The 27959-nt window shown below is 41.9% G+C and overlaps 2 protein-coding genes across 5 annotated transcripts; both read right to left on the reverse strand.

The window, feature by feature from the left end:
• Positions 1-1630: 1630 nt before the first annotated feature.
• pggt1b (protein geranylgeranyltransferase type I, beta subunit) lies at positions 1631-15372 on the reverse strand. Its single transcript, XM_048244460.1, has 9 exons — positions 15229-15372; positions 11807-11925; positions 10501-10565; positions 9955-10106; positions 8415-8547; positions 6855-6900; positions 5089-5273; positions 3171-3279; positions 1631-2033 (listed from the first exon to the last, which is right to left on the reverse strand). The coding sequence occupies exons 1-9, from the start codon at positions 15354-15356 to the stop codon at positions 1885-1887; spliced, it is 1086 nt and encodes a 361-aa protein (XP_048100417.1). The 5' UTR covers positions 15357-15372; the 3' UTR covers positions 1631-1884.
• A 3134-nt stretch (positions 15373-18506) lies between these two features.
• Positions 18507-22630, reverse strand: LOC125294706 (tripartite motif-containing protein 16-like). Of its 4 annotated transcripts, none has more exons than XM_048243655.1 (6): positions 21944-22630; positions 20977-21063; positions 20499-20724; positions 20203-20254; positions 19823-19882; positions 18507-19425 (listed from the first exon to the last, which is right to left on the reverse strand). In XM_048243655.1, exons 3-6 carry the CDS (start codon positions 20676-20678, stop codon positions 18911-18913), a joined length of 807 nt encoding a protein of 268 aa, XP_048099612.1. In that variant the 5' UTR covers positions 20679-20724; positions 20977-21063; positions 21944-22630; the 3' UTR covers positions 18507-18910. The 4 variants fall into 4 exon arrangements, with proteins under 4 accessions (XP_048099612.1, XP_048099615.1, XP_048099614.1 ...); XM_048243658.1 differs by having other exon boundaries at positions 20610-20724; positions 21944-22626; XM_048243657.1 differs by having other exon boundaries at positions 20203-20356; positions 20610-20724; positions 21944-22626.
• Between the last annotated feature and the right edge of the window lie 5329 nt (positions 22631-27959).

Genomic DNA, 27959 nt, shown 5'->3' on the forward strand with positions numbered 1-27959 from the left:
TAGTGCCTTTTCATCAATCTGATCTATGCAGACCTCAATGATCTGTGACATCTCAATCATAAGCTACTTCCTGCTGAATCACAGCAAATGCAATGCAGGGTTTTGTTTTCCAGCTAGAAAGGCATTATTTCTGGCATTACATTATTCTCTTGCCTATAGAGGGTAATCAGATGGCAGGTCATAGAGGACTCATGCTCACTGTGCCCAATCTATATATCCATGGAGTGCACCTGCGATTTATAAACAATAAGCCGTGCCATGAGAAAAGCGAATCGCAGCCATCATTACAAAGGAAATTAATAATTTTCATAGGAGCTAAGCTTTGAAGCATGGGACTAAACATCAAATGCATTTTGATAAACACATTTTTATAATGATCCTTCTGTGTTATACAAGTGGACATATCAAATCTTCAAGGACTTTGCTCGTATATCAACATTTCAGTTGGTTTAAGGTTAAATTTCAGTTCAAGCCAATGTTTGCACACAGAAACTACACAAAATACTAGGAACCATATTTATTTCCATTAAATATGTTCTGCCTCTTCAGCAATGGCATAAATGAATTTGTTCTACCATGAAACAGAAAGTGTTATATCATTCATTTCAAGTTCTCATCTCTTCATTCCTCTGCATATCAAACCGTCAGATTGCCATAAGCACAGAGCACTTCAAAAAATGAAACTTAACGATTAATATCTACAATTAATATTTCTACAAAGTATAGAAAAAATAAATTCCATTTCACTAATAGTATTCATTTTTTTTGTTCCTTATCAGAGCAAACATTCACAAGTCTTTTATTTCTTCAAAAAGAGACACCAATTTGCAGCAACACAGGCAGACTACGGAGGGCCCACTCTAGGGCAGAGTGCACAGTTTGTGCTGTCCGTGGCACATTTCAGCAAAGAGGAACAGGCTTGTGGGTGCTATATCTTAAACAGGCTATATCTAAAGCTGCATTGCAGCATTAGCCCGATATGAGCTTCTAAAAAGCCCTCATAAGAATATACATTAACTGGAATCAATAGTTGCTTGCCAGTTATGAGTCACTGGTGGACCATGTAAATCACCTTATGGTTTAAGTTAAGGTGCTTCAGAAGAAACGAGGTGAATTAAAAACCGTTTGCAGCATCAGCTTCTAGTCTTATGTTTTGTTTCCTTTTTTAAAGGTGTGTAACAATCACTAGAGTGAAGAGATGACCTTCAGAGGGCTGCTAAGCTGCACCGGTCAGTCAAAAAAAGGTCACACCCATCTGACTGAGGCAGGGTGAGAGTCTCCTTTGACATCTCTGAACGATAGCACTTGGAAAAAAAAAAAAAAAAAAAAAAGAGTGACACGCTAAGTTCAAGGCAATGAGCAAGTCAAAGAATGACTTCAAAGTAACAAACATAGAAATAAAGTATCTGTACACCTCTCCAGGAAATTAGGTGAAAGAGGGACAGCTACGCTATCGGCTCAGCAAAACAAACAAACACAAAAAGTGAGGCGCAGAGGCTAAACCCCATCCTTGTGAGGACCGTCCCAGGGCCAAGGTTCCACTCTGACAGATCCCGCTTAATAATTTATTATGCCGGACCCCAATCATTTATTCATCACTCCACCCTCCCCTCCCCTCCCCTCCCAGGTCTTCCACTCACACCCCCACCCTCCGCGCAACTCCCATCGCCCGCTGCCAGGCAACAGCTCTGACACTATTGCTAAGTTAACTCAGGTTAGGGTGAGGACTGAGAGGAATGCACGTGGCATCAGAGGCTGACATGGTTTTTAAGAGTTTGTGTGTGTGTGTGTGTGTGTGTGTGTGTGTGTGTGTGTGTGTGTGTGTGTGTGTGTGTGTGTGTGTGTAAGAGAGAGCGAGCGAGCGGGTCGGCTGGTGGCACGTTGTCATGTGCAGGTCTCTCTCCACGCCCGGTGCAGCTGCTGCAGGCGCTCGAAGGCCCTCTGGCTGATGTTGAGGGCGGGGTGCACTCGCCGCAGACTGGCCTCGCCAATCAGCGACAGACCGCAGATCCCGAAATAGGCGTGTAGGGGATCTGGAACAGACAACAGTGACAGAGGAGTGGGGGGAGGAGGAGGAGGAGGGGAAAGATGGAAAGAGAGACAGATAGATAGATAGATAGATAGATAGATAGATAGATAGATAGAGAGAGAGAGAGAATGAAGATGAAAAAAGTTAAGCAGGGAGAAAAAAGATGGGAGAGAGATAGAAGACAAGAGAGAGAGAGAGAGAGAGAGAGAAAGAGAGGAAAGTAGGTCAGAGATGTGATGCGATACAGCATCTGCTACTGATAGACCAACACTTGGGCTTCTCAAAGTCAAGGAGGACAAGAGGCCAGCCAGGTTTCTCTGTTTACATCTTAAGGCCCTGACACACTGCCACAGACACTCCAGGCTTTTTTTCACTGGGTTCAACACAGTAACTGCCTGAACATACAGCACATATTATTACAAGTTTGGGTTGTGAGGCCAAATTCATGTTTAAGCAAGTGCCATAATACATGCCTCTGTACATTTTGTGTATGTACAATGTATGCCTTCATATAGCACACACAGCACAAAAGTCCTCAGATCAGAGGGGAAAATACATAAGATATGAAATATATGAGACACTGAGTGTGAGACAGCCTGTTTAAGGAAACATGAATAATGTATGGTGACCCCTTTTAACCACCCCTCCCCTCCCCCACCTCCCATGGGAAGCCTGTAAAAGCTTTCAGAGGGGTTGTGTGTACTAAATTCAATCATAATGAAAACACAATGGGGGTGATCCAACATAATGGGATTCCACATTAAGGGTAGAGGGGTAAAAAAAACCTTTTCAATATGAGATTAATCAATGTAAATTATGTCGTCTCCTCCATCTTAATGAGCGAGAGCTGTGCCCTTGTAAGATTACGGGACTGTTTCAAGTGGCATTTAAAATAGTTTTCCACAGAGAGTTTAGGTTTTCCTATTTCCGTTACAAAAACCATTCTCAATAAAAAAATGCACAAAAGCATCCAGTCACACAATGTGGATTCTCACACAGTGACCTAAACCCCACAGAAAAACACCTTCAGAAACTATATACGCTGAGCAACAGGCCTGAGTATCCCATTCCACTGTGGTTTCAGCTGACAAAGGCCAAACCCTTACCCAGCCTCACTGTGGAAAGTCAGGCGTCATCTTACCTGGATGGCTGTCTGGCCATTTAGCGAACCCCCCCACCAATCGGTCCTGGGTGGACAGGATGTAGTTCCGGTTCTTTTCAAAGTTGGTGTACTTGAAAACATCTAGAAGCTGCGAGGGGGACAGATCATTTAAACGAGGTCAGACCAACACAAGACGTGAGAAAACAAACATGAGCCACCCCCACCCCCCTCCACACACACACACATTTTTATTTCATTAAGCACATACTTTTCGCATGAACGGAAGCATGCCATCATCATTGCAGAAGTGTGGCGCAGTGCATAGGGACAATACATATGCACCTCCCACAACAACTAATGGCCTCCTTACACCAAACAACTTTGACAAGATTTGGGAAAGATTCTTGAAAGATTGTAGTCTTTTGAGTAAAGCTTGAATTGGGGGGTATTAGTTAAAAGACTCCAATCTTCCAAGAATCTTTCCCAAATCTTGTAAGTCTTTTGAGTAAAGCCCAAATTGTGTCAAAGTTGTTTGGTGTAAGGAGGCTATAAGAAACCAACAACAGTTTTGGTCAACAGTTACAACTGAATGAGAAAAAAAAAAAAAAACAGAAATGGTCTTCTGACGCAAATACAAGTGATATAGCCCAAATGTCAATAATTTGACAAATGATACACAATGATGCAAAAACCATTAACGACTGACTTAAACTCACCATGTCCAAAAAGAATACTAAGAATTTTCAGATTCAAATGATTGAATGAATACTTAGATGTCTAGTGGCTACAAATAAAATATGAAATTTAGAGCTAAAACCATACCAATCCAATTCCATCGGCCCCAAGGTCATCAAACCAAAAGTCTTTTGAGAGGCTTTAATTTAGAGCAAGTAGTAACAGGAGCCTCGTAAATCCTTCTCAAGAGGGTGAGGGTGGCTTCAAACACTTTGAATTATATAATTACCAATGAAGGATTCTGCTACTGATAGATTTTTTTTATCACCGAAGTAACAATTATGGAGAAAGCTTTACAGTCTTGAGAATGTAACCTCAATTTCATCTAATTCTGTTTCAAGACTGATGCTCTTCCTGTCTTTTTAACAGGCTTGCACGATATCAGAAGCTTACCCTCAGCTCACTCACACTCACACACACACACACACACACACACACACACACACACAATGCTTTCACAGCTAAGGATACTTTCCCTCCCTGTGGCGAATCTGGCCATTCTTCATTACACGTTTGTGAGTGCCAGCTTTCAGTGAGAGATCTGACCTCAGTTTGTGTGTGTGTGTGTGTGTGTTTACTCTGCCAAGTCTGTTTGCCTGCTGAGGAAGCCTATTTCCTGTCCTGGCTGCACAGCATAGCACAGCACAGTGTTCCAGCTAAGCTAAGCCTCTCTCTCCCTCTCCCGTCCTGAAGAGAACTTTGTATCACAGGTCCACCCACAGCAGCAGCTGTTTTTAGGTATGGGTACAGCCTAGAAAAAGGTGCCCGTGTTCTCGTCAATGCATGGTTCTGTCCGAAATGTGTTTGTTTTGAAACGGCACTGACTTCATTGGACTGGCAAAACATATCCTTGTTCCAAATAACTTTCATGATGAACCACAAGAGTGTGTGCATGTTGGGGTGGGGGGGTTTGTCTAGTGGGCGGGGTTGTGTTTACCTAAACAAACTAATACAAGCCGTCAAAGCCCATAAGACGCTAGATAATGCTAGCCTCACTGCTTTGAAATTCCCCCTGTTCGGCACACCATGACACAGCTTGTGGGGTTCAAAAGAACAGGAATCCAGCTAAATCACTCAGCGCTAGCTGTAGTCCTCATGGTGCTTTAGCGCTTTCTTGTTTTCTTTTTTTTCCAGTCACTATATCACTCTATCTGTACATCTCCACCAGTCCTTCTTTGATTTCAGGGTAGTTTTCTGTCCTCCCTCTTTTGGTTTTCTTTACCTCCAGAGTGGCGCCCACCCAGAAGGAGTAGCAGGTGTCCACGGGTTTGTTGGGGCGGCCTTGGAAGCCGTTCTGCTGCCGCATGATGCACCAGCGGCGTATCCGGTCCAGCTCGCGCTGGCTGAACATCTCCTCCAGCTTCCCCATCAGGCACAGCGCCGCCACCGCACAGAACGTCGAGCCGCCTGACCGATAGATGGGGGGGGGGGAGAAGGGTTACCACAGGCCGGCAGAGAGAGAGAAAGAGAGAGAAAAGAGAGAGAGAGAGAGAGAGAGAGAGAGAGAGAGAGAGAGTAAGATTGAGGAGGAGCAGGGGCATAAAGGGGTAAGGAAGAGAGACAGAGGGAGTTGGAGAAGAAAGAAGGAGAGAGATTAAGCGTGCAGAGAAAAACAGACATGGCGAAGGAGGGAGGGAGAGTAAGTGAGAACAATACAAAAATGTTCTCCTTAAAGCAACACCAAAGCACTTTTCCTCTGTCACACATGCTTTTTGTTTATTCAGCAACGGCAAATAACGATGTCCACAGACAAGGTAGTGTATGATTTTATGAAAGTATGATGTATTGCGACAAGTCAAATTTGTAGTTTCTTATTTCATTCCATCGAACTCCAGATCCACTACCCGATCTGGCAAACTTACATAGTGTGGTTAAAGCCAATAGAGGGCTGCGAAACGAATGCAGAAGTGCCGTTCACCCTGTTACGAGTTGATGAACCACTGAAACAATTTTGGAAACATTATGTTAAGGTACAAAAACACTCTTGCATAACATGAACCATGCAATATGTATCTCTGCTATTTAAAACCCTACTCTGCTAGATGGCTAGGCTACGCAGAGATTCTGTTCATGTGCCAGGGTGTCATTCACACATAATGTCCGAATCACACATAATGTTTGAATCTCCCGAAGGGGCGGACATACGTCTGACAAAGATTCGCACACAGTGCGAATTTAGAGGACATGTCTGAAAGCAGTTTAAGTGAGAACAAGTGCAGCAAGGATCAATACAGACATGATGCCGAGTAAGTGAGAGGGAAAGAGAGATAGAAAACAAATGAAAGATGGAGAGGGAGGGAGTGCAATGACAAGTCTGGGTAGGCAGCAGTAGCATTTATCCCTACGTGTGCATGCATGCACTGTGGCATGTGTGAGGGGGACAGGGAGACCATCCATCATAAGTGCTCTTCCTGATCTGCCTTTTCAGCCAGCCACAGCCTAGTATTTAACTGCCTACTCATCCAGAGAGGTTGAGTGAGGTCCAACTAGAGCAGAACATGAAGGAACGCTTCAATCACTCAACCATGTTACTCTCTGTCACTCAGATCTGCTTTATAGTGAGTAAACATTTTTTTCAAACGCAAAACTTATTTATTTAGCTTCTTTAAGAAGCCTCAATGCACAGGAAGAGTGCAAGCTATAATTTGCACCATAGTTACATTAAATAGTTCTCGTGCCATAGTCATATTAAAGCTGCCATCTTTATTCCCTGCAGCTTGTGGGTGTGTGGGAGCAATTTTCAAGGAAACGGCATCCATTAAAATTACAATGTTCAACTGATAATCGACCAAGGAACACCTGTTTTTGGAGGTTAATTGCAAAAAATATTTTTTATAAAATAAATCTTATACAACCACAAATCGCATCCTTCACTGCAATTAAGACTGGGGTGATTTGGAGGATACTCATAAGGGACCATAGGCATTGTTGGGGGTTTGGTTACTTTAACACATTGCAGTTCAGTCAAACAAGGTCAATCTGACTCACCATGTGACTCCAAGCCAGCTCCCTGCCCAATGCCGTTGTCATAGGACTGAGGAAGCGAGAGAGAGAGAAATAGAGAGAAAGAGAGAGATAGAGAGAAACATACGGGTCAGTGACTTTTTTCACACTATTCCAAGCATTGCTCACTGATTGGTGACTTCTCGGTGGTATTGTGATCGGTAGCATATGCATGTTGAGGGCAGATGGGTCTCAGGCATGGATTAAGCTCAAACTGCTCAATTAATACTCTCACACAGCGGCACCAGCTGACTTCTTGTGGACTCCTCGTCTCCCCACCCCCCACCCCCACATCATTATCCCACCCAGAGATAAACACAGATACGAAAACGGTTAACCATGCCCATTCGGAGCCCACTTCGTTTTAATGGCGACTGATAGCAAGCGGTCTTTGCGCTGGACAGATGGAACCCAACCAACACTGGCCAACAACACTGACGCCTCCGCAGAGTGGACAGAGGTAAGAGTAAATCCTTGACACAACGTAACAAGACCGAATGGACGGTCTAAAGAGAAACAAAAGGCTAAAAACATATCCTGTGTGGAGATGCTTATGGTAAACATCCCCTCCATACCCATCCCGCTGCCCATCTTTAGGGGTTAATAGACGCGCCATAATTGAACCACTAAGAGGATTACGGCCCAGTGGGGGCCTCCAGTTGAGATCATAACATCTATTTATAGGGCCCCAAACGCTGTGTGTGTGTGTGCGCGCGCGTGACAGTATTGGCCACCACCATGTCAAAGACACACACACACCACTGGTCAGTGTAATCAACAGCAATAACCTGGTGTGTGTGAATGCTTCCACATGTCACAGTCTCCGGCCACTGACTCACTCACACACACACACACACAACTTATATACTATAGTATATAAGTTGTGTGTGTGTGTGTGAGAGAGTCAGTCAGTCGAGACTGTGACATGTGGAAGCATTCACACACACACCAGGTTATTGCTGTTGATATATATAACAGCATTTGACAATGTAATCCAGCAATCACCAGACAGGAATACGGCAGCCTGGGGTGTGTGTGTGGGGGTGGATTATATAATCTTTTGTAGGATTAGAGCGTTAGGGTTGTGAGTGGTGGAACGCATCCCAAACAAGACAAAGTGGGCAGGGCAGGGCCATCCTGTAAGCCCCGTCTGCTCTCTTGACTCCGACTCGCTCCTCTCTACTCTAGTGACCTGCCTCGGTTTCATTTGGAAAAAGGGAAGCCTCGCCAAAAAACACCCGATTGCCTTGCAATTGTGTGTAAATATATCTAAAGAGGACTCATGATAGGAACTCATTTACTTCCCCTACATCATCTACCGAGATGACTGCCAATCGGAGTGAAAATAAGCGCATCTATTTTAGTTCCCTTGCCCGATGAGTCAAGTGAGTTGTGCGCATGAGAATAAAAAAATGGGGCCGTGACTACAACTGTAGTATTCCCTGAAGGCGCTCCATTGCACACGTGCAAGATTGCAGCTCGTGCTGCACATGGGGGGGTTAAACGCTCTCGCTCTCTCTCTCTCCCTCTCTCATTTGGACTCACCATGCTTTTTCTGATGTAGTCGATGGCCTTTTTGATGTCCATCCCCGACCAGTCGTCGAGCATGTGGCAAATGCAGGCCGCGCAGTAGATGAAGCGCATGTCGTTCTCACTTCCCTCTGGGACGGCGTAGAAACTGAAAACAAGAACCGCACCACAGAGGAAAATGAATTCCCCCTCTCTTTCTCAAGAACCATGCTCTGGAACACATCTTTCCATGAGGGGGGTTGACATGACATAGAGGGTTTGTTGTTGATAATGAAAAGGTTCACTGTCCCAGTTTTCCCTTGATCAAACCAATACACAATGACCTCATGAGCCAAAATCTGTTTGCATACTGTTTTCCACAAGCTAGATAAAAGGTCCTCAGTCATTTTATTGGGAGCTAGCGCTTCATGGCTCAAAGCATGTTTTAGTTTCTTCTCAAATCACAGGCAAAAACAAGTTGCATGGGGCTTGTACTGTACATGTATGGAAAAAAAAAAGAACTAATGGTCATTGTTAGAATGTGCTCCTTCAGTTCAACTGACGAGAGCAAGAAGTGCGAAGGTCACTAATAAGCCTGAACTCCATGAGCAGTCAGTCACTAATAGATGCAAGATGTACACTAGAACTTCATGGGAACATTCGGCCAGCACAAATAGTGCTTTGTCACCAATATCTTCAACAGGGTTTCGAAAGATTAACTGAAAGCACAGCAAAAATGATGAAAGGGCAGTAACTTGCTTTTATGATTGCAATTTATGAATGAATAGATTATATACTTTGCGTGCATTTCTGAAAGAAGCAAGTCATTCAAAAAGCGTTTTTCAAAAGCGAATTTATATAGTGGTGTGATTCAGCCAGAAAAGAGGAACTACTTCATAGGTACGCAAACATCTAAAGTTAAGTGACGTTTTTAAAGGGGAACTTGGCAACTATTTCAATGTAATAAGCCCATTTAATAAAGCAGTGGTATCCGGTTAAGTATGATGTCACAGGCCCAACAGCTTTTCCGTCCAAAAAAACGGTCACCATCACCTCCATTTTAGTGAAGCTGTGCAGACAGATGATATCAATGGTCACATCCAGGCCTCCACGAAAAATAGGATTTTATTAGGTTGAGGCAGCAAGTGAGTAGTAGAATGACCATTTTCTTCATGGCTACTCTGAATAGTGGAAAGAAATTGTCTCTTCTATTGTCTCTGGAGAAAAACGAGTGACTGTGAGAGCAGAAAACAAATTACCAGAACATTATTGAATCAAACTATCACAACCGGATAGTTTTATTTAACACCAGGTCAGGTGGTAGACTGATGGCTTGGTCAGATTACACAACTGTTTCTGTCATCCGCAATGGTCTTTGAACCATAAATTCTTGCCACGTCTGGATCAGAAGATCGGGCAAAGGGAGGTTCCCAAAACCTCTGACATGCTTGACTTTTCGTTGTGGTGTTGTGGCGCGACACAAGACAATAAATTGAAATTAGGTTGAAATTGTGTAATCTGACCGTGCCATGATAAAGTCATAATGGCACCTCTCCCCTTGATCCTTAGCCCTCACCTGCCATCCTCCAGCTGCAAGGCCCTCAAGCCTGCCATGCAGGCCTGCTTGTTCACGCGACTCAGGTCGTCCCCCAGGATGATGAGGCTGGCCAGGCCCGTGTATGTCATTGCCACATGGGCACTGTCATAAGGGTGGGGAGAGCCAGGGCCCTAACACACAGACACAGACAACAGGACATTTATGTGTAGTTCAATTTAAAAAATGCTTCACTGCCCTTTCACTGCCCTCTGCCACAGGGTACAGGATGCATGCTTTGTGCACCTTGAGAGTGTACCCCCAAATAAGCCAAGCATTTTGTTGGCCACTCTCGATCAAGGATCATTCACGTAAAAGAGTGCTTTCCTAACAAAAATTGCACTAGAGCTGATGGGCAAGGTTGTTTAGCTATTATCACTTCTACAGAACTCACAGAGGAAAACAAGGCTATAATTAGTAAACAAATGGTTTGTGCTTTGCATAGACGTAGCTTCTTCCCACACACCCTGGGAAACTGGAATAGTATGAGTAGCAGAATAGAAAGCTCATTCTTTAGAATGGCGTTACCTTTGTCTGGTATGGAACTCCTATGTGTGAGGATCCACGGAAGCCACAGCGTGACAGATTGGATTCTGGTGAGGATGACAACACAGACAGATCAGTGTAACTCTAGTGTTAGTGTACCAATACAGAGAAAGGGCTGCCACCTTGTGGTTGAAATTGGATTTGCAAAAGGTTATAGACCCTAATAATGGGGACATTGTTAGGATAGACTATGCCTTTCCTTCTGAGTGTGAACATACTACAATTTTATATTCAGTCCTTACTAGAAGACAAAAGTATATTAATTCGGAATACATTTGTGACACTACATTATAAGGGCACAGTTTAGAGATTGAAATGAATTCTCTAGACAGTTAAAGCCAAATCTGAGGGCGTCTTTCAAAAGGCACCTGGTGGTCTAAAGATGCTGGAGGGACATTTAAAACAAACCTCACACACACCTGCCAGCCTAAAGATAGTCAGTGAATTTGACTGCAAAGCACCTCATTTCCTATACTTTTCCAGATCAAGGGGCTCAGTGGCCACTTTACAGGGCTATACTAATTGGGTTACGACCTTGTAAAGTCTTTCATCTGTGAATCACAAGCAAGAGCCAAAAAAGAACAAAAGGTAGCGCAACAATGATGAGCCACAGCCAAAAGCGTGGGAGAAATCTGCTTGCATGCGAGACCTTATGGAACAGGTATTCCACTAAACCATGCTTTCCTAAAACCTAGCAGAGTATAGCATACACGCATCTGCACTGGTCTAATATTTGAACTCATAGGCAAAGTGAAATTAACTTCACCGTGGTGTCAGTCAACGACAAAACAGTTATACACAGTTATTACGTTCTATTGACTGACAATGGGTTACCATCAAAAACATAGCCTGAAAAAAAGCAACAAATACCCCAATAAAAAAAACCTAAGGACATTTATCCTGCAGAGGAGCTGCTGCTTACATCTCGTGACAGTACGCTATAGACCAGTTTTTTCTTGGTCAGTGCCGTAATGCTTTTCAGATGGTGTAAGATAGTGATTTTCAGATAATGCGCTAGACCACACCTTAGGTCGTTAATTGCCACAACCCTGGGTGCATTGTTTAATAAAAGAGAAGTGTATGGCGAAAAAAAATAGTGTAAAATAGGAATGTACACTTTGCGTCGTGATATGAATATGCTATGCACTGCGTTTTAGATTGCAAAGATAGAGCCCATGGTCTTCACAATTAGGACTACTACAGTTTGTGATGTCCATACTAGTGAAACTAGTGACATATAGCACCTACATCCTCTTAATTAATTGACCACAGAATTTTGACTACTCACGGTCCGCAGTGGGAAGAACTTGAAGGGAATAGATCCATTCGATCAAACTCAGCTTTTCAATCACATCCATGGCATCTAGCACATCCAAGCCAGACAGTGCAAAGAAGACTATTGTCAACCTGGACATGGAGAAAAAAAATATCAAGATCAGGATCAACTACAGAGTCTGTAGTACAGATATGAGTCTCCTGATTTACAGCCATCGGGGTTTAAGTAAATGCAGAGCTTGAGGAACCTTCATTGAGAAATTCAAATGTTGAATGTACTGCAGAGGGGAAAGCAGCTGACTGGATGGATGTAACTATAAAAATAACATGGATTTGATGCATAATTTTTGCAATATCAGACAAAAAGAAAACTGAAGGCAACAGGAGATCGATCCAATCCCAACTGAAAGCTTTGAGAATCGGAAAAGAAATGAAAAGCAAACACAATCAGTCAAAGGCAGGCCTTGAACCAACAATCTCTGCTTTATGAGACATATGCTTGCTAAGTGAGCTATATAGCATAGTCAGAGTACCAGTATTAGAACTCAAACAGATAGCATTAGCATCAGACAGAAACTACACCAGAATTGATTTGAACCTACAGAGTCTTGCATGTTAATCAAACTCTATACCACTGAACTGTGGACACAATACTGGTTTGTGTGTGAGTATATGAAATACCATGGATGTGGATAGTCAAATTTTTTTTATGTGGATGACATTTGACAAAATCCCACACATGTCCAAAGAAGGTTGTGATGATTATGGATATGAATTTTTATTAAGTTGGGACAATTACATCCTGAGATGTAATTGAGATTGGGCGAAAAGTCCTTCCTTGAAATTTGATTGACTTTACAACAGATTGACATATCAAGATTTGTTCAATCAAAATGTTTAAGCTGAAAGCAAAAGAAATGGATAAACAGCCTCAGAGGAGAATTTAGTTAGTCTCACTCTTCACTCTAACTGTTTCTTTCTTTAAAAAATTTAAAAAAAGGCATGAAAACATACATTTCTAAAGCAGATCAATGAGCCTAAGAATACATGGTGAATTCTGAGGCTGGTCCGCACTGTGCTTTAAATGTACACTCCTCACAAAAAGTCAGGGATATTCTGCTTTCGGGTGAAATTTCAGGATGAACCTAAAATTCACTATAACCTTTACAGGTGAACTTAATGTGACCTTCTCTGAACTTTTGAATGTGCATGTCCAACAGTTCAATTTTGCAGTACTGAACTGTACTGAAACATTACATTTCACCCGAAAGCCAGATATCTCTAACTTCTTGTGAGTAGTGCATGAGCCCAAAAAACACTAAATTCCTTGGACCCCTAATCATATCACATGTCTGCCCAGAAACCACCAGTCCGGTTGTTATGGATATATTTCAGTTCTAAACTAATTCTGTGGAGATTGCCGTGTTTGTTTGTCTTTAACAGTCCTGGCCAGTAAAAGACAAAAAATTCAACAACAACAAAAAAATCTTTCAAATGTAACAAAATTCTTCTCATCCTGATGTAATTATTACAGTTTGTATTGGGAGCTGCGCATCCTGACAACTAGGCTACTCCGTGGCAGTAATATCAACTAATAATGTAAACAATTAGGGATATACTGTATTATACAACATATTTCAATGTAAAAATGCTGAAATTCTTGAGAGTTAGAATTTGCTATTGCATTGCCACAGAACCGGTGCTCTGAGTCGTTGCCTGTACTCAATGACACTCAATTTGAGACAAGTGCAACATCTGCCACTTTGTTTGCTGAGCATAATGACAAAGCACACTCTAGTCAGAGTTCGAAAACCCAAGCTTATGTTTCGAGGGGCAAAAACAACACCCATGCCTTTTCTGAGTATATGCACTGAGCCAGCTGATTTCAGCTCATTAGCTTTCCCATCTGCTCAGTGCCAATTAGGAGATCGCAGATGGTTAACACAGAACCACCAACGAGGAGGGCATTTCGCTTTCCATGCTCAAGAGTTTCTCATCTGAAGGTGTGTGTTGCGACGTGGCGTGACTACACCGCTCCCTGCTGGCTGACAAGAAGCGAACATCTTCCTCCCGCTGGACTAGATTCTGTGTTCGGATCTGAGTGGCCATGCATGCTTTTCTGCATGACTTCACCGTGTTGATTGTGGATGAGTGCACACAGTGAGCATAAATAGGCCTGCTATGCCCCATCGCTGTGATATTAGGCCAAGCCTCACAGAAACTGACACTGGACATCGTCAGTCAGCACAAGAACCTGAATCAGCTCCTTTATCTCCTTAGTCTTACACACACACAGCTATTTCCAGGTTGCCGTTGTATCCACGGAAATGGGCTGGGGCTGGGACTGCACTGCAGATATAGAGAAGGTTTTAATCCATATTTTCACCATGAGGCAGACACCCATGCATTATTACTGATGGAATGGCAAGAGCTCAGGCTGCAATTAGGCTGTGACCAGTAGTGACATTTGTTGATGCAGTGATTTTTGCATGCTGGCAGTGCAGCAGAGCAATTTCCTGCAGTGCTTTAGCCCTCCTGATTGCAAACAGGGCAGACACACATAATACCAAAATGACTACTCTTAACAGCTGAAAAAGCCTCCCTTGCAAGCATGCCATAGATCAAAACAGAGTCGACAAATGGGTCTAAGAAGCCCAAGGGATCTACAATCATTTCCAAGATAGATAGCCAATCTAGCAAAATGACAGACCTGAGGTATTCCCTCATCATTATACCTACCTAGTAGGGTATTTATTTGATCAAAACCTTGGATCACGTATTTCAGTTTGCTTAACTGTTGGCAGTGGAGTTTTTCATGAAAGTGTGCTCGTCTCTTATGCCCCAAATAACTTGAGGAACAAAATACCTTAAAATGTTGTTGTACAGAGTGTGGGGAAGCATTTAGGTACGGTCTACCGGTATTTCATGTTCCAGGCTGGCAGAAACTGCAGTGCGGGAAAGTTGTTTACAGTTCTTCGTGTTACGGCACGATACAAAGCTTTTGCTTTAACTAAAGAATCGAAGGGCACCAAACATCCGCACGCCATGTTTGCAGTTTCATGTGATTTATAGCCTATTAGATGTAACATGTAACCGACTGGTTAGTTATCCTGAACATAATTGAATCAATTAATTCTCGCGGACCTCATGAAATTCCGTTATCGTGCCGCAACTTGACAATCCTCGCTAAACAGGCAGCCTTCACTGACACTTTTCACCCTGAAGACTGTGATGTATTCTGGACAATATAAAAACGTCAGTGCTGGGAAGTTTTCTTCCGAGCAGCAAAAAAAAAAACTCAGTTAACGTCACTTAGTTATAAAAGCTAATCAATAATGAATAGTTAGTTAGCCATCTGGCTAGCATAGGCTACATTGATAGCCATGTATTTGTGACAAGCTAAGTTATGACAGAGAAGTCTGAATAGTTTACTACCTGCTTGTCTCCAAAGACGAGTATCTCTCCGGTAAAACGTGAAGGCATCTTTGAAAAAAACGTATATGTCTATCCCTCAAAAAGTCAACTTGTTCGAAATCATCAAACGGGCTCTCTTCTTCCGCCATCTTTACATTTGAAACTACTTCCTGCTATTCTTATGTCTATGTTCTGAAACATTAATGTTACATCCTTCTTCTCAACTGGCCCAAAGTTCTACACTGCCATCTACTGGAGAGATGTAGGCCTACTATTTTCAATTTATTTCAAAAAGTGAATGTTTTATATATTCTAGAGTGAAATAATTCAAGCCATTTTTTGTTATTGATGATTAGGCCTATGGCTTATACAGCTTATGGAAATCAAAAATAATTTTAGCAAAATATTGGAATAAAGAGGTTATAATACAGAAATGTTGGTTTCCTGAGCATTTAATTTCGTAGTCTAGTTCAGGAAACACAACCACATTCATGGGAAGGACCTTTTGTCAGAAGACAAATTGACACCCTCCACAAAGAGGGTAACCACAGAAGGTCATTGCTGAAAGGGTGTTCACAGAGAGCTGTATCAAAGCATATTCATGGAAAGTTGACTGGAAGAGAAAAGTGTGTTAGGATAAGATGTGCAGGCAACAAGGATGACCGCAGCCTTGAGAGAATTGTCAAGCAAAGCGATTCAAGAAGTTGCGGGAACTTCACATGGACTGGAGTCTGCATCAAGAGCCACCATGCCATTGGCTTCCATACGCACAAATTAAATTTCCTCTCCGTATTTTGAATTATAACGAGGGACCAGGCAGGGATGCCCTCTGTCCCGTCTGCATTATGGGTGTGGCACAAGAGGGGGATTGCAGTATTTAAAGATCTATACATAGGCAAAACATTTGCCTGTTTCTCTTAACTTTCACTGAAATTTCAGCTCCCCAAAGCTCAGCTCCCAGCTCCACCTTTTCAGATACTTCCAGATCCGGGATTTTGTGCGGAAAAACTTTAAAGGCTTTCCATCACTTCCAACTGAATCTCTTCTGAATAGTATCTTCCAAACCAATCTGCACACCAAAGGAGTTGCTTCCCGTCTATATACCCTTATTGCTGATTCCACATCATCTGAGGATCTGTCTGTAAGACATTAGTGGGAGGCTGACTTTGACTGTGAGTTTGAGGACAATGACTGGACAGAATTCTGTTTTAGACAGAATTCACTCCTCCTCCATCCGTGCACACCACAGTCTCATCCAGCTTACATTTGGTCACAGAATATATTGGATCAAGACCAGACTTTCTAAGATTAAGCCTGGTATTGACCCTATGTGATAGATGTAGACAGGTTCCAGCTACATTATATTCTGGCTCTGCTCCACTTGACTTAGAATAGAATAGAATAGAATAGAATAGAATAGAATAGAATACTTTATTGCCTTATATCCACAGGATTGACACAGCACATCACATACCCCCTCCCTCTAGCCCACACACACGTGCATACATCAGAAACAAGACAGAAAGCACCAGTTCCAGCCCATTTGTAGTGCTGCTACACCTTTCTTCTGTCTAGCTTTTCCATTGTTTGTTGACCATGGAAATTGCATTTGGAATAAAAGAGTTTTTGTATATATTTTCCTTGTCATGTATTCTCTGTAGATCTACCCTAGGGGGAACTATATTTAAAATATCACACACACAGTATCACACAAACAGTTCAATGTAATTGTATTTGTGGTATCTGGAGTTGTTTCCAAAGGTTTTGAGGCTTCTTCGGTTGCTTCCACAGAGGATGGGAATCTGCCAAACAGGGGCGAGACAGTAAGGACACACTATGGCAAACAAACCTTTTATTTCTAATCAGAAGCTGACTTTACATACAGTACATCTTATGTCTCTGAGTCTATATCAGTGTAGCATTGTGTAGTATTGTGTGTCGTGTACAATACTATTAGTATTGTGTGGGTGCAAAGGGTAACAAACACACCATAGTAAGCAGCCCTGACCAACCGGTTCTTCACCCTACTCCCATCTGGCCGCAGATACAGAGCCCTAGCCTAGAAATCTAGACGCACCCTAGAGGCAGCAAATTATATTTGCTGCCAGGGCTAGTCTAGCAACTCTCCGTTGGCTTGTGAGTTTGAAAAATTAAACTTCTATCAGGCCAATCAAATCGTGTATAGAGTCGTTAGGTGGGCTTAACATAATGATTGATGGCAGAGTTGCAACGGTTTGGCTTGAATTCCCTTCTACTTGAAAACAAATAAGATGGATGTCGCTGTGGCGAACAGTGTGACACGAGTTAAGCTTTATTAAGTTGGCAAAAGTTTGAACTAGCCAATTAGCTCCGCTGGTGGGAAACGCATGGGACTCATAGCGCTGTCCTATTGCGTGCAGAGGGAATTTATAAGACAACCGATTTCCCGCCCCTCGGACTGAGCACTGCGAACGGTGAGTGCCCAGACCCTACATTTTAATGTGAGTCTGGCTCGTCAGGCTAACAGAGCCCTGGACTGGAAAAAAGCGCACTTTAAGAAAAGTTTTGTACCCTCAGCAATCACTGCACTTAACAAACTCCTGTGACAATCATCCATCCCCCCTATTCTTTTGTGTTTTATGTTGTCTGTACTGTCCACCTTTTTGCTTGTTTGGTGTTGAGGAGGGAGGGAAACTGGGGGGAGGGGGGTGTGGGGTGTGTTATATGTTATGGGGTGTGTTATGTTATATGTATGAGGCTGTGTACATCCTGCATGGAATATAATAAGAATGATATGTGTGAAAAAGAATATCCTTATAGGACAATAAAGACTCTATACTATACTATACAAGGCCAGAGTAATGGCAAAGAATCGTTTCTGCCTCAAAACCTCGATTGCTACCAAAAAAGGTGCGGTCTACAATAAATGTGGAGATATGGAGAGGCTTGGTAGGTATTGCAAGAACCATTTTGAGAGCTGTGATGGAAAATAAAAATGTGTCCATTGATTATATACAGATATGAATCATTTTTGACATGCCATTTTTCATAAAAAATGTAAAAAAAGATGAAAACACTTTTTTCTGATTCCATGTTTCTCCCACATTGTCTTACAATCTTTAGCCATGTGGCTGTGTCATTTTCAGTCAAAACAAACATATTGATCAAGAGAAAATCAACATTAAATCAATATGAGTTGATGACACATGAGTGGATGACATGTTAACTGCGGTCTGATTAATAACAATGTATTGAAATGAAGTGCCGCTTTAGAAAAAATCTTGTGATTTTAGGGTGGGCGAGCACACAGTAGAACACACTAACAAACATATTTTTTATTTCTGCAAAAACAAGCAGGGCAATCAGAAGCTGGCTTTACATCCACAGCTGATTACATTCAGTAATTCCTAAACAATACAGTTCAGTATTATTAAACAATATTTTCATCACTCATTTTCTTGGTCAATATGAAGAAATTAAAATATGATATATTAAATTGTGTGGGTGCACAGACTAATAACCCATTTTTATTCATTAATTATTAATTGTGTGAGTGAATTACGACCTGACACCATACAGGGGTCAGTGTTTGAACTTTGACCTTTATGTTAGACCACTCTACTTACCCTTCCTTACTCTTTTCTTTATTGTCTTTGGTTCCCCTCATACTGCAGCCAGCAGGGACCGCCTGGCTAATACCAGACCAATTCTCAACTGAGAATACTCACAACAGCTGCACTGATGATCTTTTATGTAGGCAAAACCCAGGGTAGAGTGTGTGAGTGAATGTGGTCTGGACTCTGTGCAGGAGGGTCATTGTGTCAGAGATACTGTAGAAGGCCAGAGTTCCTGCCCTGTGATCCACATACACTCCTATTTTGGAGCTGACCACTAGAGGGAGTTCAGTCTCTTTATCATTGTGCCAGAATGAGGAGCCAGAGCTGGTGAGTCTCAGCCTCCAGGACTGATCATTACAACCAAACTTACATTCACCCCCCTCTCCTTTTCTGCTGATGCTTTTATATGACACTGCTATATAAACCACCCCACTCCACTCAACCTCCCAGTAGCAGCGTCCAGACACACCCTCACTACACAGCACCTGCCACCACTCATCAAATCTCTCTGGATGATCAGGATATGACTGGAACTGGGCTCTCCTCTCCACCCTTCTGTTCCCCTCAGACAGATGGAATTGTCTGTGTGCTGTGTTTGGATCCAGCGTGAAGTGACAGGAGTCTGATGGAATAGAAGACAAGAGTTTCTTAAGAGACAAGACAAGAGACAAGACAAGAGTTTCTTAATTAACATCTTGTTGAATGACTGAATGGGTGATTGGCAAATTGAGATTGTGTGTTGTAGTTTGATTCTGCAAATATTTGTACTAGAAGGAGTGCATGTGGAATGTCTTTTATGTACAGTATGTGTGATTTGTGTGTTGTAACCTTTTCTGTGTGTGGTCAACTGATGTAAAAGGAAGACCTTTATATTTCACCTAAAAGCACTCCCCATGCATACTCAACAACATTGTACACCTATAGACCAGTAAACATGTTCTAGGCCTTTGCTACCACATACATCCCTTCCATATGGATAACCCCGTGCTGTGTATGAAATGTGTGTGTGCCAAACTCACATTGTAGGAATTCCTCTATGGTTGTTGGTTCAGAAGGCAAAATAACCTGGACTTTAGTCACTATTGTAATAGAAAAAAAAAATCATATTATAAACAACCCTGGCTATAACTAGTGGAGATGTAAACATTGCACCAGCCTAAGCTTTTAATCACTTTTAAAAAATGGTTCTCTTGTTGAGTAACATTAAGTTTCTAGTTTCTTGAATGTTAAAGAAACGTCACTTCTCCCACGTAAGAGAGTAAGACACAAGAGGCTCTGAGCTTCATAAAATATTTTATGTGATGTTTGAAAATACCAGCCTTCAGTTCCTTAAATTCAACTAATTGGCACAAATTAAAGAAAAAGTTGTGAGTCATTATATTTTAACAATATGACCTACCTGCTGCAGAGATCTTCATGAATTCCTCTTTGCAGAAATCCTCCAGCTGTCCCTTTAGTGTGGAGACAGATTTATTCACATTCTCAAAAGACAGGCTTTGGTTGAAGTCAAATAATTCTTTAGACTCAGGTAGGTCACCCACTGATTGATAAGTCTACATGAAGAAACGAGAGAGAAAGAGAGAGAGAGAAGTAAAATTGTACATCTTTTGATATCCAGTTGATCTGGAAATTGTACATCTTTGATATCCAGTTGATCTGGAAAAAACTGTGCACAAACAATTCATCAACAGCTACCATGAGAAAATGGATGTGATCCTCTGTGTGTGAAAGCTGCTCAGCATCTGTCCTCTTCAGCTCAGCAATCTCCTGCTCCAGTTGTTTCAGGAGTCCTTCAGTCCGACTCACCTCAGCCTTCTCCTGAGCTCTGATCAGCTCTTTCATCTTAGAGCGTCTTCTCTCAATGGTGCGGATCATCTCAGTAAAGATCCTCTCACTGTCCTCCACTGCTCTCTGTGCAGAGCTTTGATAAGAGACACACAATAAGGAGGGTCCATCTAAGGCAGCCCACTCACTCAGCGCTCCCACACAGCCTGTTACCCACAGTGCATGTAGCTCAGAGGAACTGGAAAGTGATTCAGCATTACCTACTCATCAGAGAGCCCCCCCAATATTATCGGGGATCCCAGAATTATTGTCTGTCATAGGGCCCAAATTATCTAGCAGCGCCCCTGCCTCCAGTAGACAACTGTCTTCTCCTATGGTCAGTACTCACCCTGAGAGTCTCCACAGTCTTCCTCAACTCCTGCAGCTTCTTCTCTCTCTCCTGAATTCTATGCTGTAAACTCCTTTGGGTTTCAGCCTATAGAGAAGAAATCACAATCCACATTGTACACTTATGGTGACGTCGAAATAATTCAATTTCAAAACATTCCTGAAGTAACAAGCTGAATGATCAGTAGTAGACGTTGACTCCTGTCTAACAAGTGCTGAAGATGAGAAAGCTATTATATTACAGGACGAGACAAAAACACAAAATACATTTTGTCTTTGAATAGCAAAAAAGAATCCCAAAGCAAAGGAGAAACAATGATAACATTACATGCATCATTTTACTGTAATAACTGCCATATTGAGCTAATAAAAATTACCCTTACTGCCAGTAAAGTCACTTGGTGTTCTGGGCAGAAAATACATGAATGAATAATGTCAGTCAGTCAACCACCCTGCACCCCCCTAAACTAACTGTTATTTCTGGGTGGAGAGCACTAATAGAGGCAAAACCTACAGTGAACTTAGGGATGGGCGATATAGACTTAAAATTATATCTCAATATTTCATGGTATTTTGGGCGATAACATCACATCAGCTTACAGTCTTGAGAGCAGTGTAAATACTTGATCCTGACCATCATCAGCAATGAACTCTTTTACCATGACTAGTTTGAACTCTGCATCCATTCAGTGATGCTTGTTGTACATGTGAGCTGACCACCATGCATTTACAGGTACACCTGATTTGTAATTGATAAGCTATGGTTCATAAAGTAGGAATCTCTGTTTTTATCTCTGTGTTTTCAACTCGGGGTGAGGGTGCTGCCAACTTCACATTACACACTAACATGAAGTGCTACACACTTACATGATTTTGCCATGTTGTTCTTTTTCTATGCTGTACTCAGCTTCACTATACTGGAACAGATTGTTTAATTCTAACCCTATAACCACGTCACCTGTCCTTACCTGTTTCTCCATTTTCCCTGCAGAGACTGACAGTGTCATGGCCTTTGTGGTCATCAACCAGACAGAACGAACAAACACAACTTTGGTCCGTACGACAAAATATTTCCAGAGGCTTCTCATGTTGGGTGCAGATCCTCTCCTGTAGCTGGCCTGTGGCATCAACTATCTTGTGTTTTCGTACAGGATTTAGTTCATTGTGAGCTTTATAGTGAGTTTCACAGTAAGACACCAGACACTCCAGACAGGACTTCACAGCTTTGAGTTTTCTCCCAGTGCAGACGTCACAATCCACATCTCCAGCTGTATAACATTCAACAGGAGCAGGAGCAAGAGGTTGAATTCTGGTCTTCCTTACCTGCTCCAAGCTCAGCAAAAACATTATTTTTGTTTAAAACGGGTCTTGGAGTGAACGTGTGTCTGCACTGTAGACTCCCTTCTGATCTTCCTGATCCCAGCAGCCCTTAATGCAGCCCATGCAGTAAGTAATTGTGTCCACAGTGAAGAGTCACTGGTTCTCTGAGAATGTCCAAACAAATCGGACACGCGAAAAGGTCCTGATTGCTTGTCAAGATCTCTGTCATTCCCTCTACGCTGCTGAAAGACAATTCACAGAACTCTGGACTTCACAAAGCACTTGTTCAGTTGCACCGTTTCTGTTTCATTTCTCCTCAATTATGTACTAGGAATTATGTGCACAACTTCCTCATTGTGTACGAGTGCCCCCCAAGGACTGCAGGGGGCGTCTGAAGTTCGCCTACAAAAAAGAACCAAAACGGCCATCTTTGCCCATGTAAGGAGATCCGATTGTTAATTGAAGCTAACTACCATTGCAAGTTAGCTCTGGGGTAGCAAACATCTAAGTGTGCCGCCTTCACGTAACAAGATCGCAGTATCCACTCGAAGGCTGAGGACAAAAGTGTGTTCAGGAAAACGTCTGCATTTCAGACTTTTTCATCCCCGCGAAAGTTTAACATGCGATAATTCAAAATCCCCATGTTATTTTCCCATAGGAAAAATCGAGAATAACGGAACTGAAAAATCGCCAGATACCGGATGTCAAAGATGGCTGCTTTTTTGTAGGCGAACTTCAGAGGTCTATGACTGAAGTGTTCTTTTTTATTTAGTCTATCGCAAAGCTTTCCTAATAGGCAGGAATCACAAAATAAACACTGTCTATAGCCTACTAAATTCAAATCTGAATATTTATAAATGTACAAGCACTAGTTAATTATGCAGTAGGCATAACTATACATTTAAAAAGAGAAATGTGCAACAGTGTAATATTGTTTAAAATACACTGGCTGGCAATGACGCTGGTGGTGAAACAGCAGTTGGGTTATATGTCATTAAGCATTGTATGGTAGGACTACTGACTGATTCGACGCAGAAGAATAAATCAGCATTTAGTAGCCTAGGCATTGCGAATGTGATCACTGCCATTGCAAAGACTGTTCTTATGATAATATGATAATGAAATAATGATGTTATAGCTATTTGGCACATATGTACGGAAGCGTATTGCTGCCACACTAAAATAAATAAAAAGGCTCAGTACTATGTAATGACGTGAAAAGTTTCTTGTTATAACAATATCTTTTTCATTTTTTTCGTTTTCGTTTTATTTTTATTTTTTTATTTTTTTATTTGCAAACATCATTGACATTACAGAAAATGCAACACTACGACATGCACAAGAATACTACATACGACAAACAGATGTACATTACATAAACACATACTGTAACTTAACAAGACATCACATTGACTTGGCTTCCACATATAACACAACATAACATTAATAACAGAAAGGCTAAGGATGATTTGCGTCCAGGATGATTACAGATATGATTATCAGGGATGAAATTGATGACCGGAATGAAAAGAAGGGAGGAATGAGGTGGTGTTGGGATGGGGGTGGGGACGGGGGGGTGAGGGGTAGTGAGTATGTGAGGATGTATGTGTGTGTGTGTGTGTGTGCATATGTATAAGGCTGGCTTGCTGTTGGGCCAGGAGGAGAGAAGCTGGAACATAGAGAGGGAGGGTTTCAGAGGAGAGGAGTTGTAATTATTCTATTAAAGATAAGTATAATAATAGGAATAACTGATTGCCTGGTTGATTGCCTGACTGATTGCCAACCTGGGCACCCATTAATGGCCACAGTTCCACCCAGCCCCCGCAGTTATACTGCGACGAGCTGACAGAGGGGAGGACCTGCGTGCCACCCATCCCCCCAGGCCCCCAGCATATGCACACATCCCCCACTACCACGACCAACCACACCTCGCCCCAGACCTTCACCCAACATGCCACTCTTGACCTAAATATGTACAGTATGTGAATGGCTAGGTTGAGGGATCTATCTAGAGTGTAGCATTAAAAGAAGTGGGCATGCATGGTGAATATCTGTCAGGATTTCCCCATGCACACCACACTTACCCTGTGTAAGATGTATGCCTCCTCAATGTGTGCATTAAAATAAGTGAGGCATGCAGATAGACTCCTGATGAGGCATCTACCTGCACTCCACTCTTACCCTAGCCTGTTTTGTAGTTTTTGTTTATGTTTGATGTATGTCACCTAACATGTAGTGCAATTAAAAGAGAGTAAAGCGTGCTGTGTGCTTCCAGGACAAGGCGTGTGCATGAGCGTATGAGGAGGGTGCACACCGGGGGCCCAGGGCCAATAGATAACCCACAGGACCCAACCAATGCCAAAACCACCATGAAATATTGAGATATAATTTTAAGTCTATATCGCCCATCCCTAAGTTCACTGTAGGTTTTGCCTCTATTAGTGCTCTCCACCCAGAAATAACAGTTAGTTTAGGGGGGTGCAGGGTGGTTGACTGACTGACATTATTCATTCATGTATTTTCTGCCCAGAACACCAAGTGACTTTACTGGCAGTAAGGGTAATTTTTATTAGCTCAATATGGCAGTTATTACAGTAAAATGATGCATGTAATGTTATCATTGTTTCTCCTTTGCTTTGGGATTCTTTTTTGCTATTCAAAGACAAAATGTATTTTGTGTTTTTGTCTCGTCCTGTAATATAATAGCTTTCTCATCTTCAGCACTTGTTAGACAGGAGTCAACGTCTACTACTGATCATTCAGCTTGTTACTTCAGGAATGTTTTGAAATTGAATTATTTCGACGTCACCATAAGTGTACAATGTGGATTGTGATTTCTTCTCTATAGGCTGAAACCCAAAGGAGTTATCAAAGCCCTTTTTATCCCTCTTGCGCCAAGTTAGCGAAAGTTTTATTTATTGTGTTGATAAGAAGATAAAGCAGAACTATCAGGCTGTGTGAGCAGGCTATTGTCGTGGAAAAACCATCCACTTTCCCGAACCTCCAATCCAACTAGCACTTTGATGTCAAAGACCCGAAGGAGAACACCAAGACGAGAGATGCTGAAGACTGTTGATCCTTTATTCACCGTATTGCAGTGAAAATACAATCCAAACAGCGTCAGGACTGGACCGTCAGGCAATAGAGTGATGAGTGGCAGCTGCTACCCTGATGAGATCTGAATGTGCCTGAGCTCTTTCTTTTATGCTCTCAGGGGCCCGAGGGGCGTTCATATCACCAGGAACGTCACCGGGCCCCTTATAGCCAATCAGAACGTTTTGGGACTTGAGATATTGGTGGAAAACCCTTCCCATTTAAACATTAAAAAATGTGTGTTGCTAGGCAGAATACATGTGACCAGGTCCTATGTGTAATTCGTTGCCAGGCAGAGTATGCGTTTGTTTTGGTTCCATGTGTACTTTCACTTTTGGTTCTGCCTCCTTTTCTTGTAAACCCCTCCACTTCTCCTAAGCCCTGTTTGGTTTTACTTTCACTGCCATTCCTCCTCAGTTTCACTCTCAGTCTCTGACAGCTCAGTCTCATGACTTCCAGTAAATGTTGCATAACAGTTGCACAAACAATATCCTTATATAAGATGGAATGTTTCTAATAAACCAGCATGCACACACACACACAAGTTATTATGTGTAGATAAAATCATCACACTATCCTGCACAGAACCGTGGCCTTGTTTAGTTTAGTTTCATTATTTTGAAATAACGTGATCATTTCATGTAAAAATGTGATAAATATCTTGTAAAAACGTGAAAAAATCATATCTTGAAATAACGTGATATTTTCACGTTATAACGTGAACGTGCCTCACGTTGAACGTTATAACGTGAAAATATCATTATCATGAAATAACGTGATAATTTCATGTAATAACGTGATACGTGTCTTGTTAAAACGTGAAAAAGATATTGTTATTGATATTGTTAATGTTATAAAAGAAACTTTTCACGTAATTACATAATACTGAGCCTTTTTATTTATTTTAGTGTGGCAGCAATAGCCTACGCTTCCGTACATATGCAAAGACTTGAATGGATTGTTTTAAAACGTTGTACATCAGTAAAAAAAAACATTTTGTAAATAACAGAAACTATTTTGCAAATGTAAGTTTTACTAGTAGGGACATTTTATTTAGTAACATTATTGTTTGGCTCTAGAGAAACAAAACAGGAGACATGCAGGACACACACAGCATCTCTGAAAGTCTGTGTGTGTGTGTTTGTGTATGTGTCCACCCAGTGGCGCCGGCAGGCTAATCCTGTACGCACTGTGCGTACAATTTTTTCACATTCAATATTAGCCTTCAACAATAAAAAAAAAAACTACTAGCCTATATTTATTGACTCATGTGCAATCTGAATATTGGCATTATTCCGAATAAAACCGGAATATGGTGTGCATGGAAACCATAGACTATATTATATATGAAAACGTAGCATTATCATGACACAATTGACCTGTGGCGGTTTTCGGGCGTGGCTTTGGATAGGTCAATTCTGGCGCTTAAAAACACAACGTTCCATTCATTCATTGGATAATAGCCTAATCATTCATTCATGAAAAGAAAACAACAGCAGCAGCTTAATATTTTTCAGGCGTTTAACCGTAACGTTAAAAGATGTAGGCGTAGCTACTGTTCTTAGCAGTGATGCTGACACTGACAGCAGTGAGAGATTGTCCTCTACGGTCACGGTCTACACATGTTTAAAATGTTGAATTGTTTGCTTACCTCTGTAGGCTTATTTTAAAAAAATAAAACACTGGTTGGAACAGGGATTCAGTTAATGCGTAGAGCAGAGGTTCTCAGCCTTTCTGGGGCTAAGGCACGTCATGACGTGTCGGGTTGGTGCGGGTGTTAAAATTCCTTGACTGTGCGTAGGCCTATGCCTATCATCTAAAAGTTTGGGACAACCAAAACAGCAGTGCAATGTATTTAGAGTGTTGTGAGCAAATCATTATTGTTAGTAAGTTACCATAACTGTGTTTTTCTCTAGCAAATCGCGACATAAACTCATTGGTTTATTTTTTCTTTTCTTTCCCTTTTTCGCGGGTTGGGCAGTGAAGTTATAATGCGCATAAGGTACGTTCCCCTAATTTGAGTCAAATTGCTTGCTTTGTAAAGGCATTCTGTCCTTTCCAAACTGCATTAAAATAGTGTGTTTAGCAACCAGAATTTTATAAAAATCCCGGGAGAGAAATCTCACTCATTCCAGAACTTTTAAAAAGCGTGAAACACCCCTATAAGCCCACGTAACCTACAGCTAGTGTTGTAAAAAATAGACGCTTAATGCAGTAGGCTATTTGATAAGGGATGATGGGTAGGTTGACGTGATTAAGAGGGGCTTTCTGTTCCAGTTTATGTAAAGGTTTTTCTTAGGCTCAATAAGGAGAGGCTATAGCCTACATTTACCAAAAGCGCAAATTTTGTAAATAAGGGTACCTTTTTGGGGGGGGGCACATATGGTGCGTACTATGGAATACAACCCTAGCGGCGCCCCTGTGTCCACCTCTCTGTGTTTGTCCACTTATGCGTGTATGGCTGTGTGTTTACATCTGGTCAGTATCATAGCTTTTTACAGTGATAACACCAAGTGATAAGAGTTGGATTCCAGGTTACATGAAATGTACAGTTACTGATTACAACCATTT

The sequence above is a fragment of the Alosa alosa genome, chromosome 5, assembly GCF_017589495.1.
Source record: "Alosa alosa isolate M-15738 ecotype Scorff River chromosome 5, AALO_Geno_1.1, whole genome shotgun sequence".
NCBI classification, from domain to species: Eukaryota; Metazoa; Chordata; class Actinopteri; order Clupeiformes; family Clupeidae; genus Alosa; species Alosa alosa.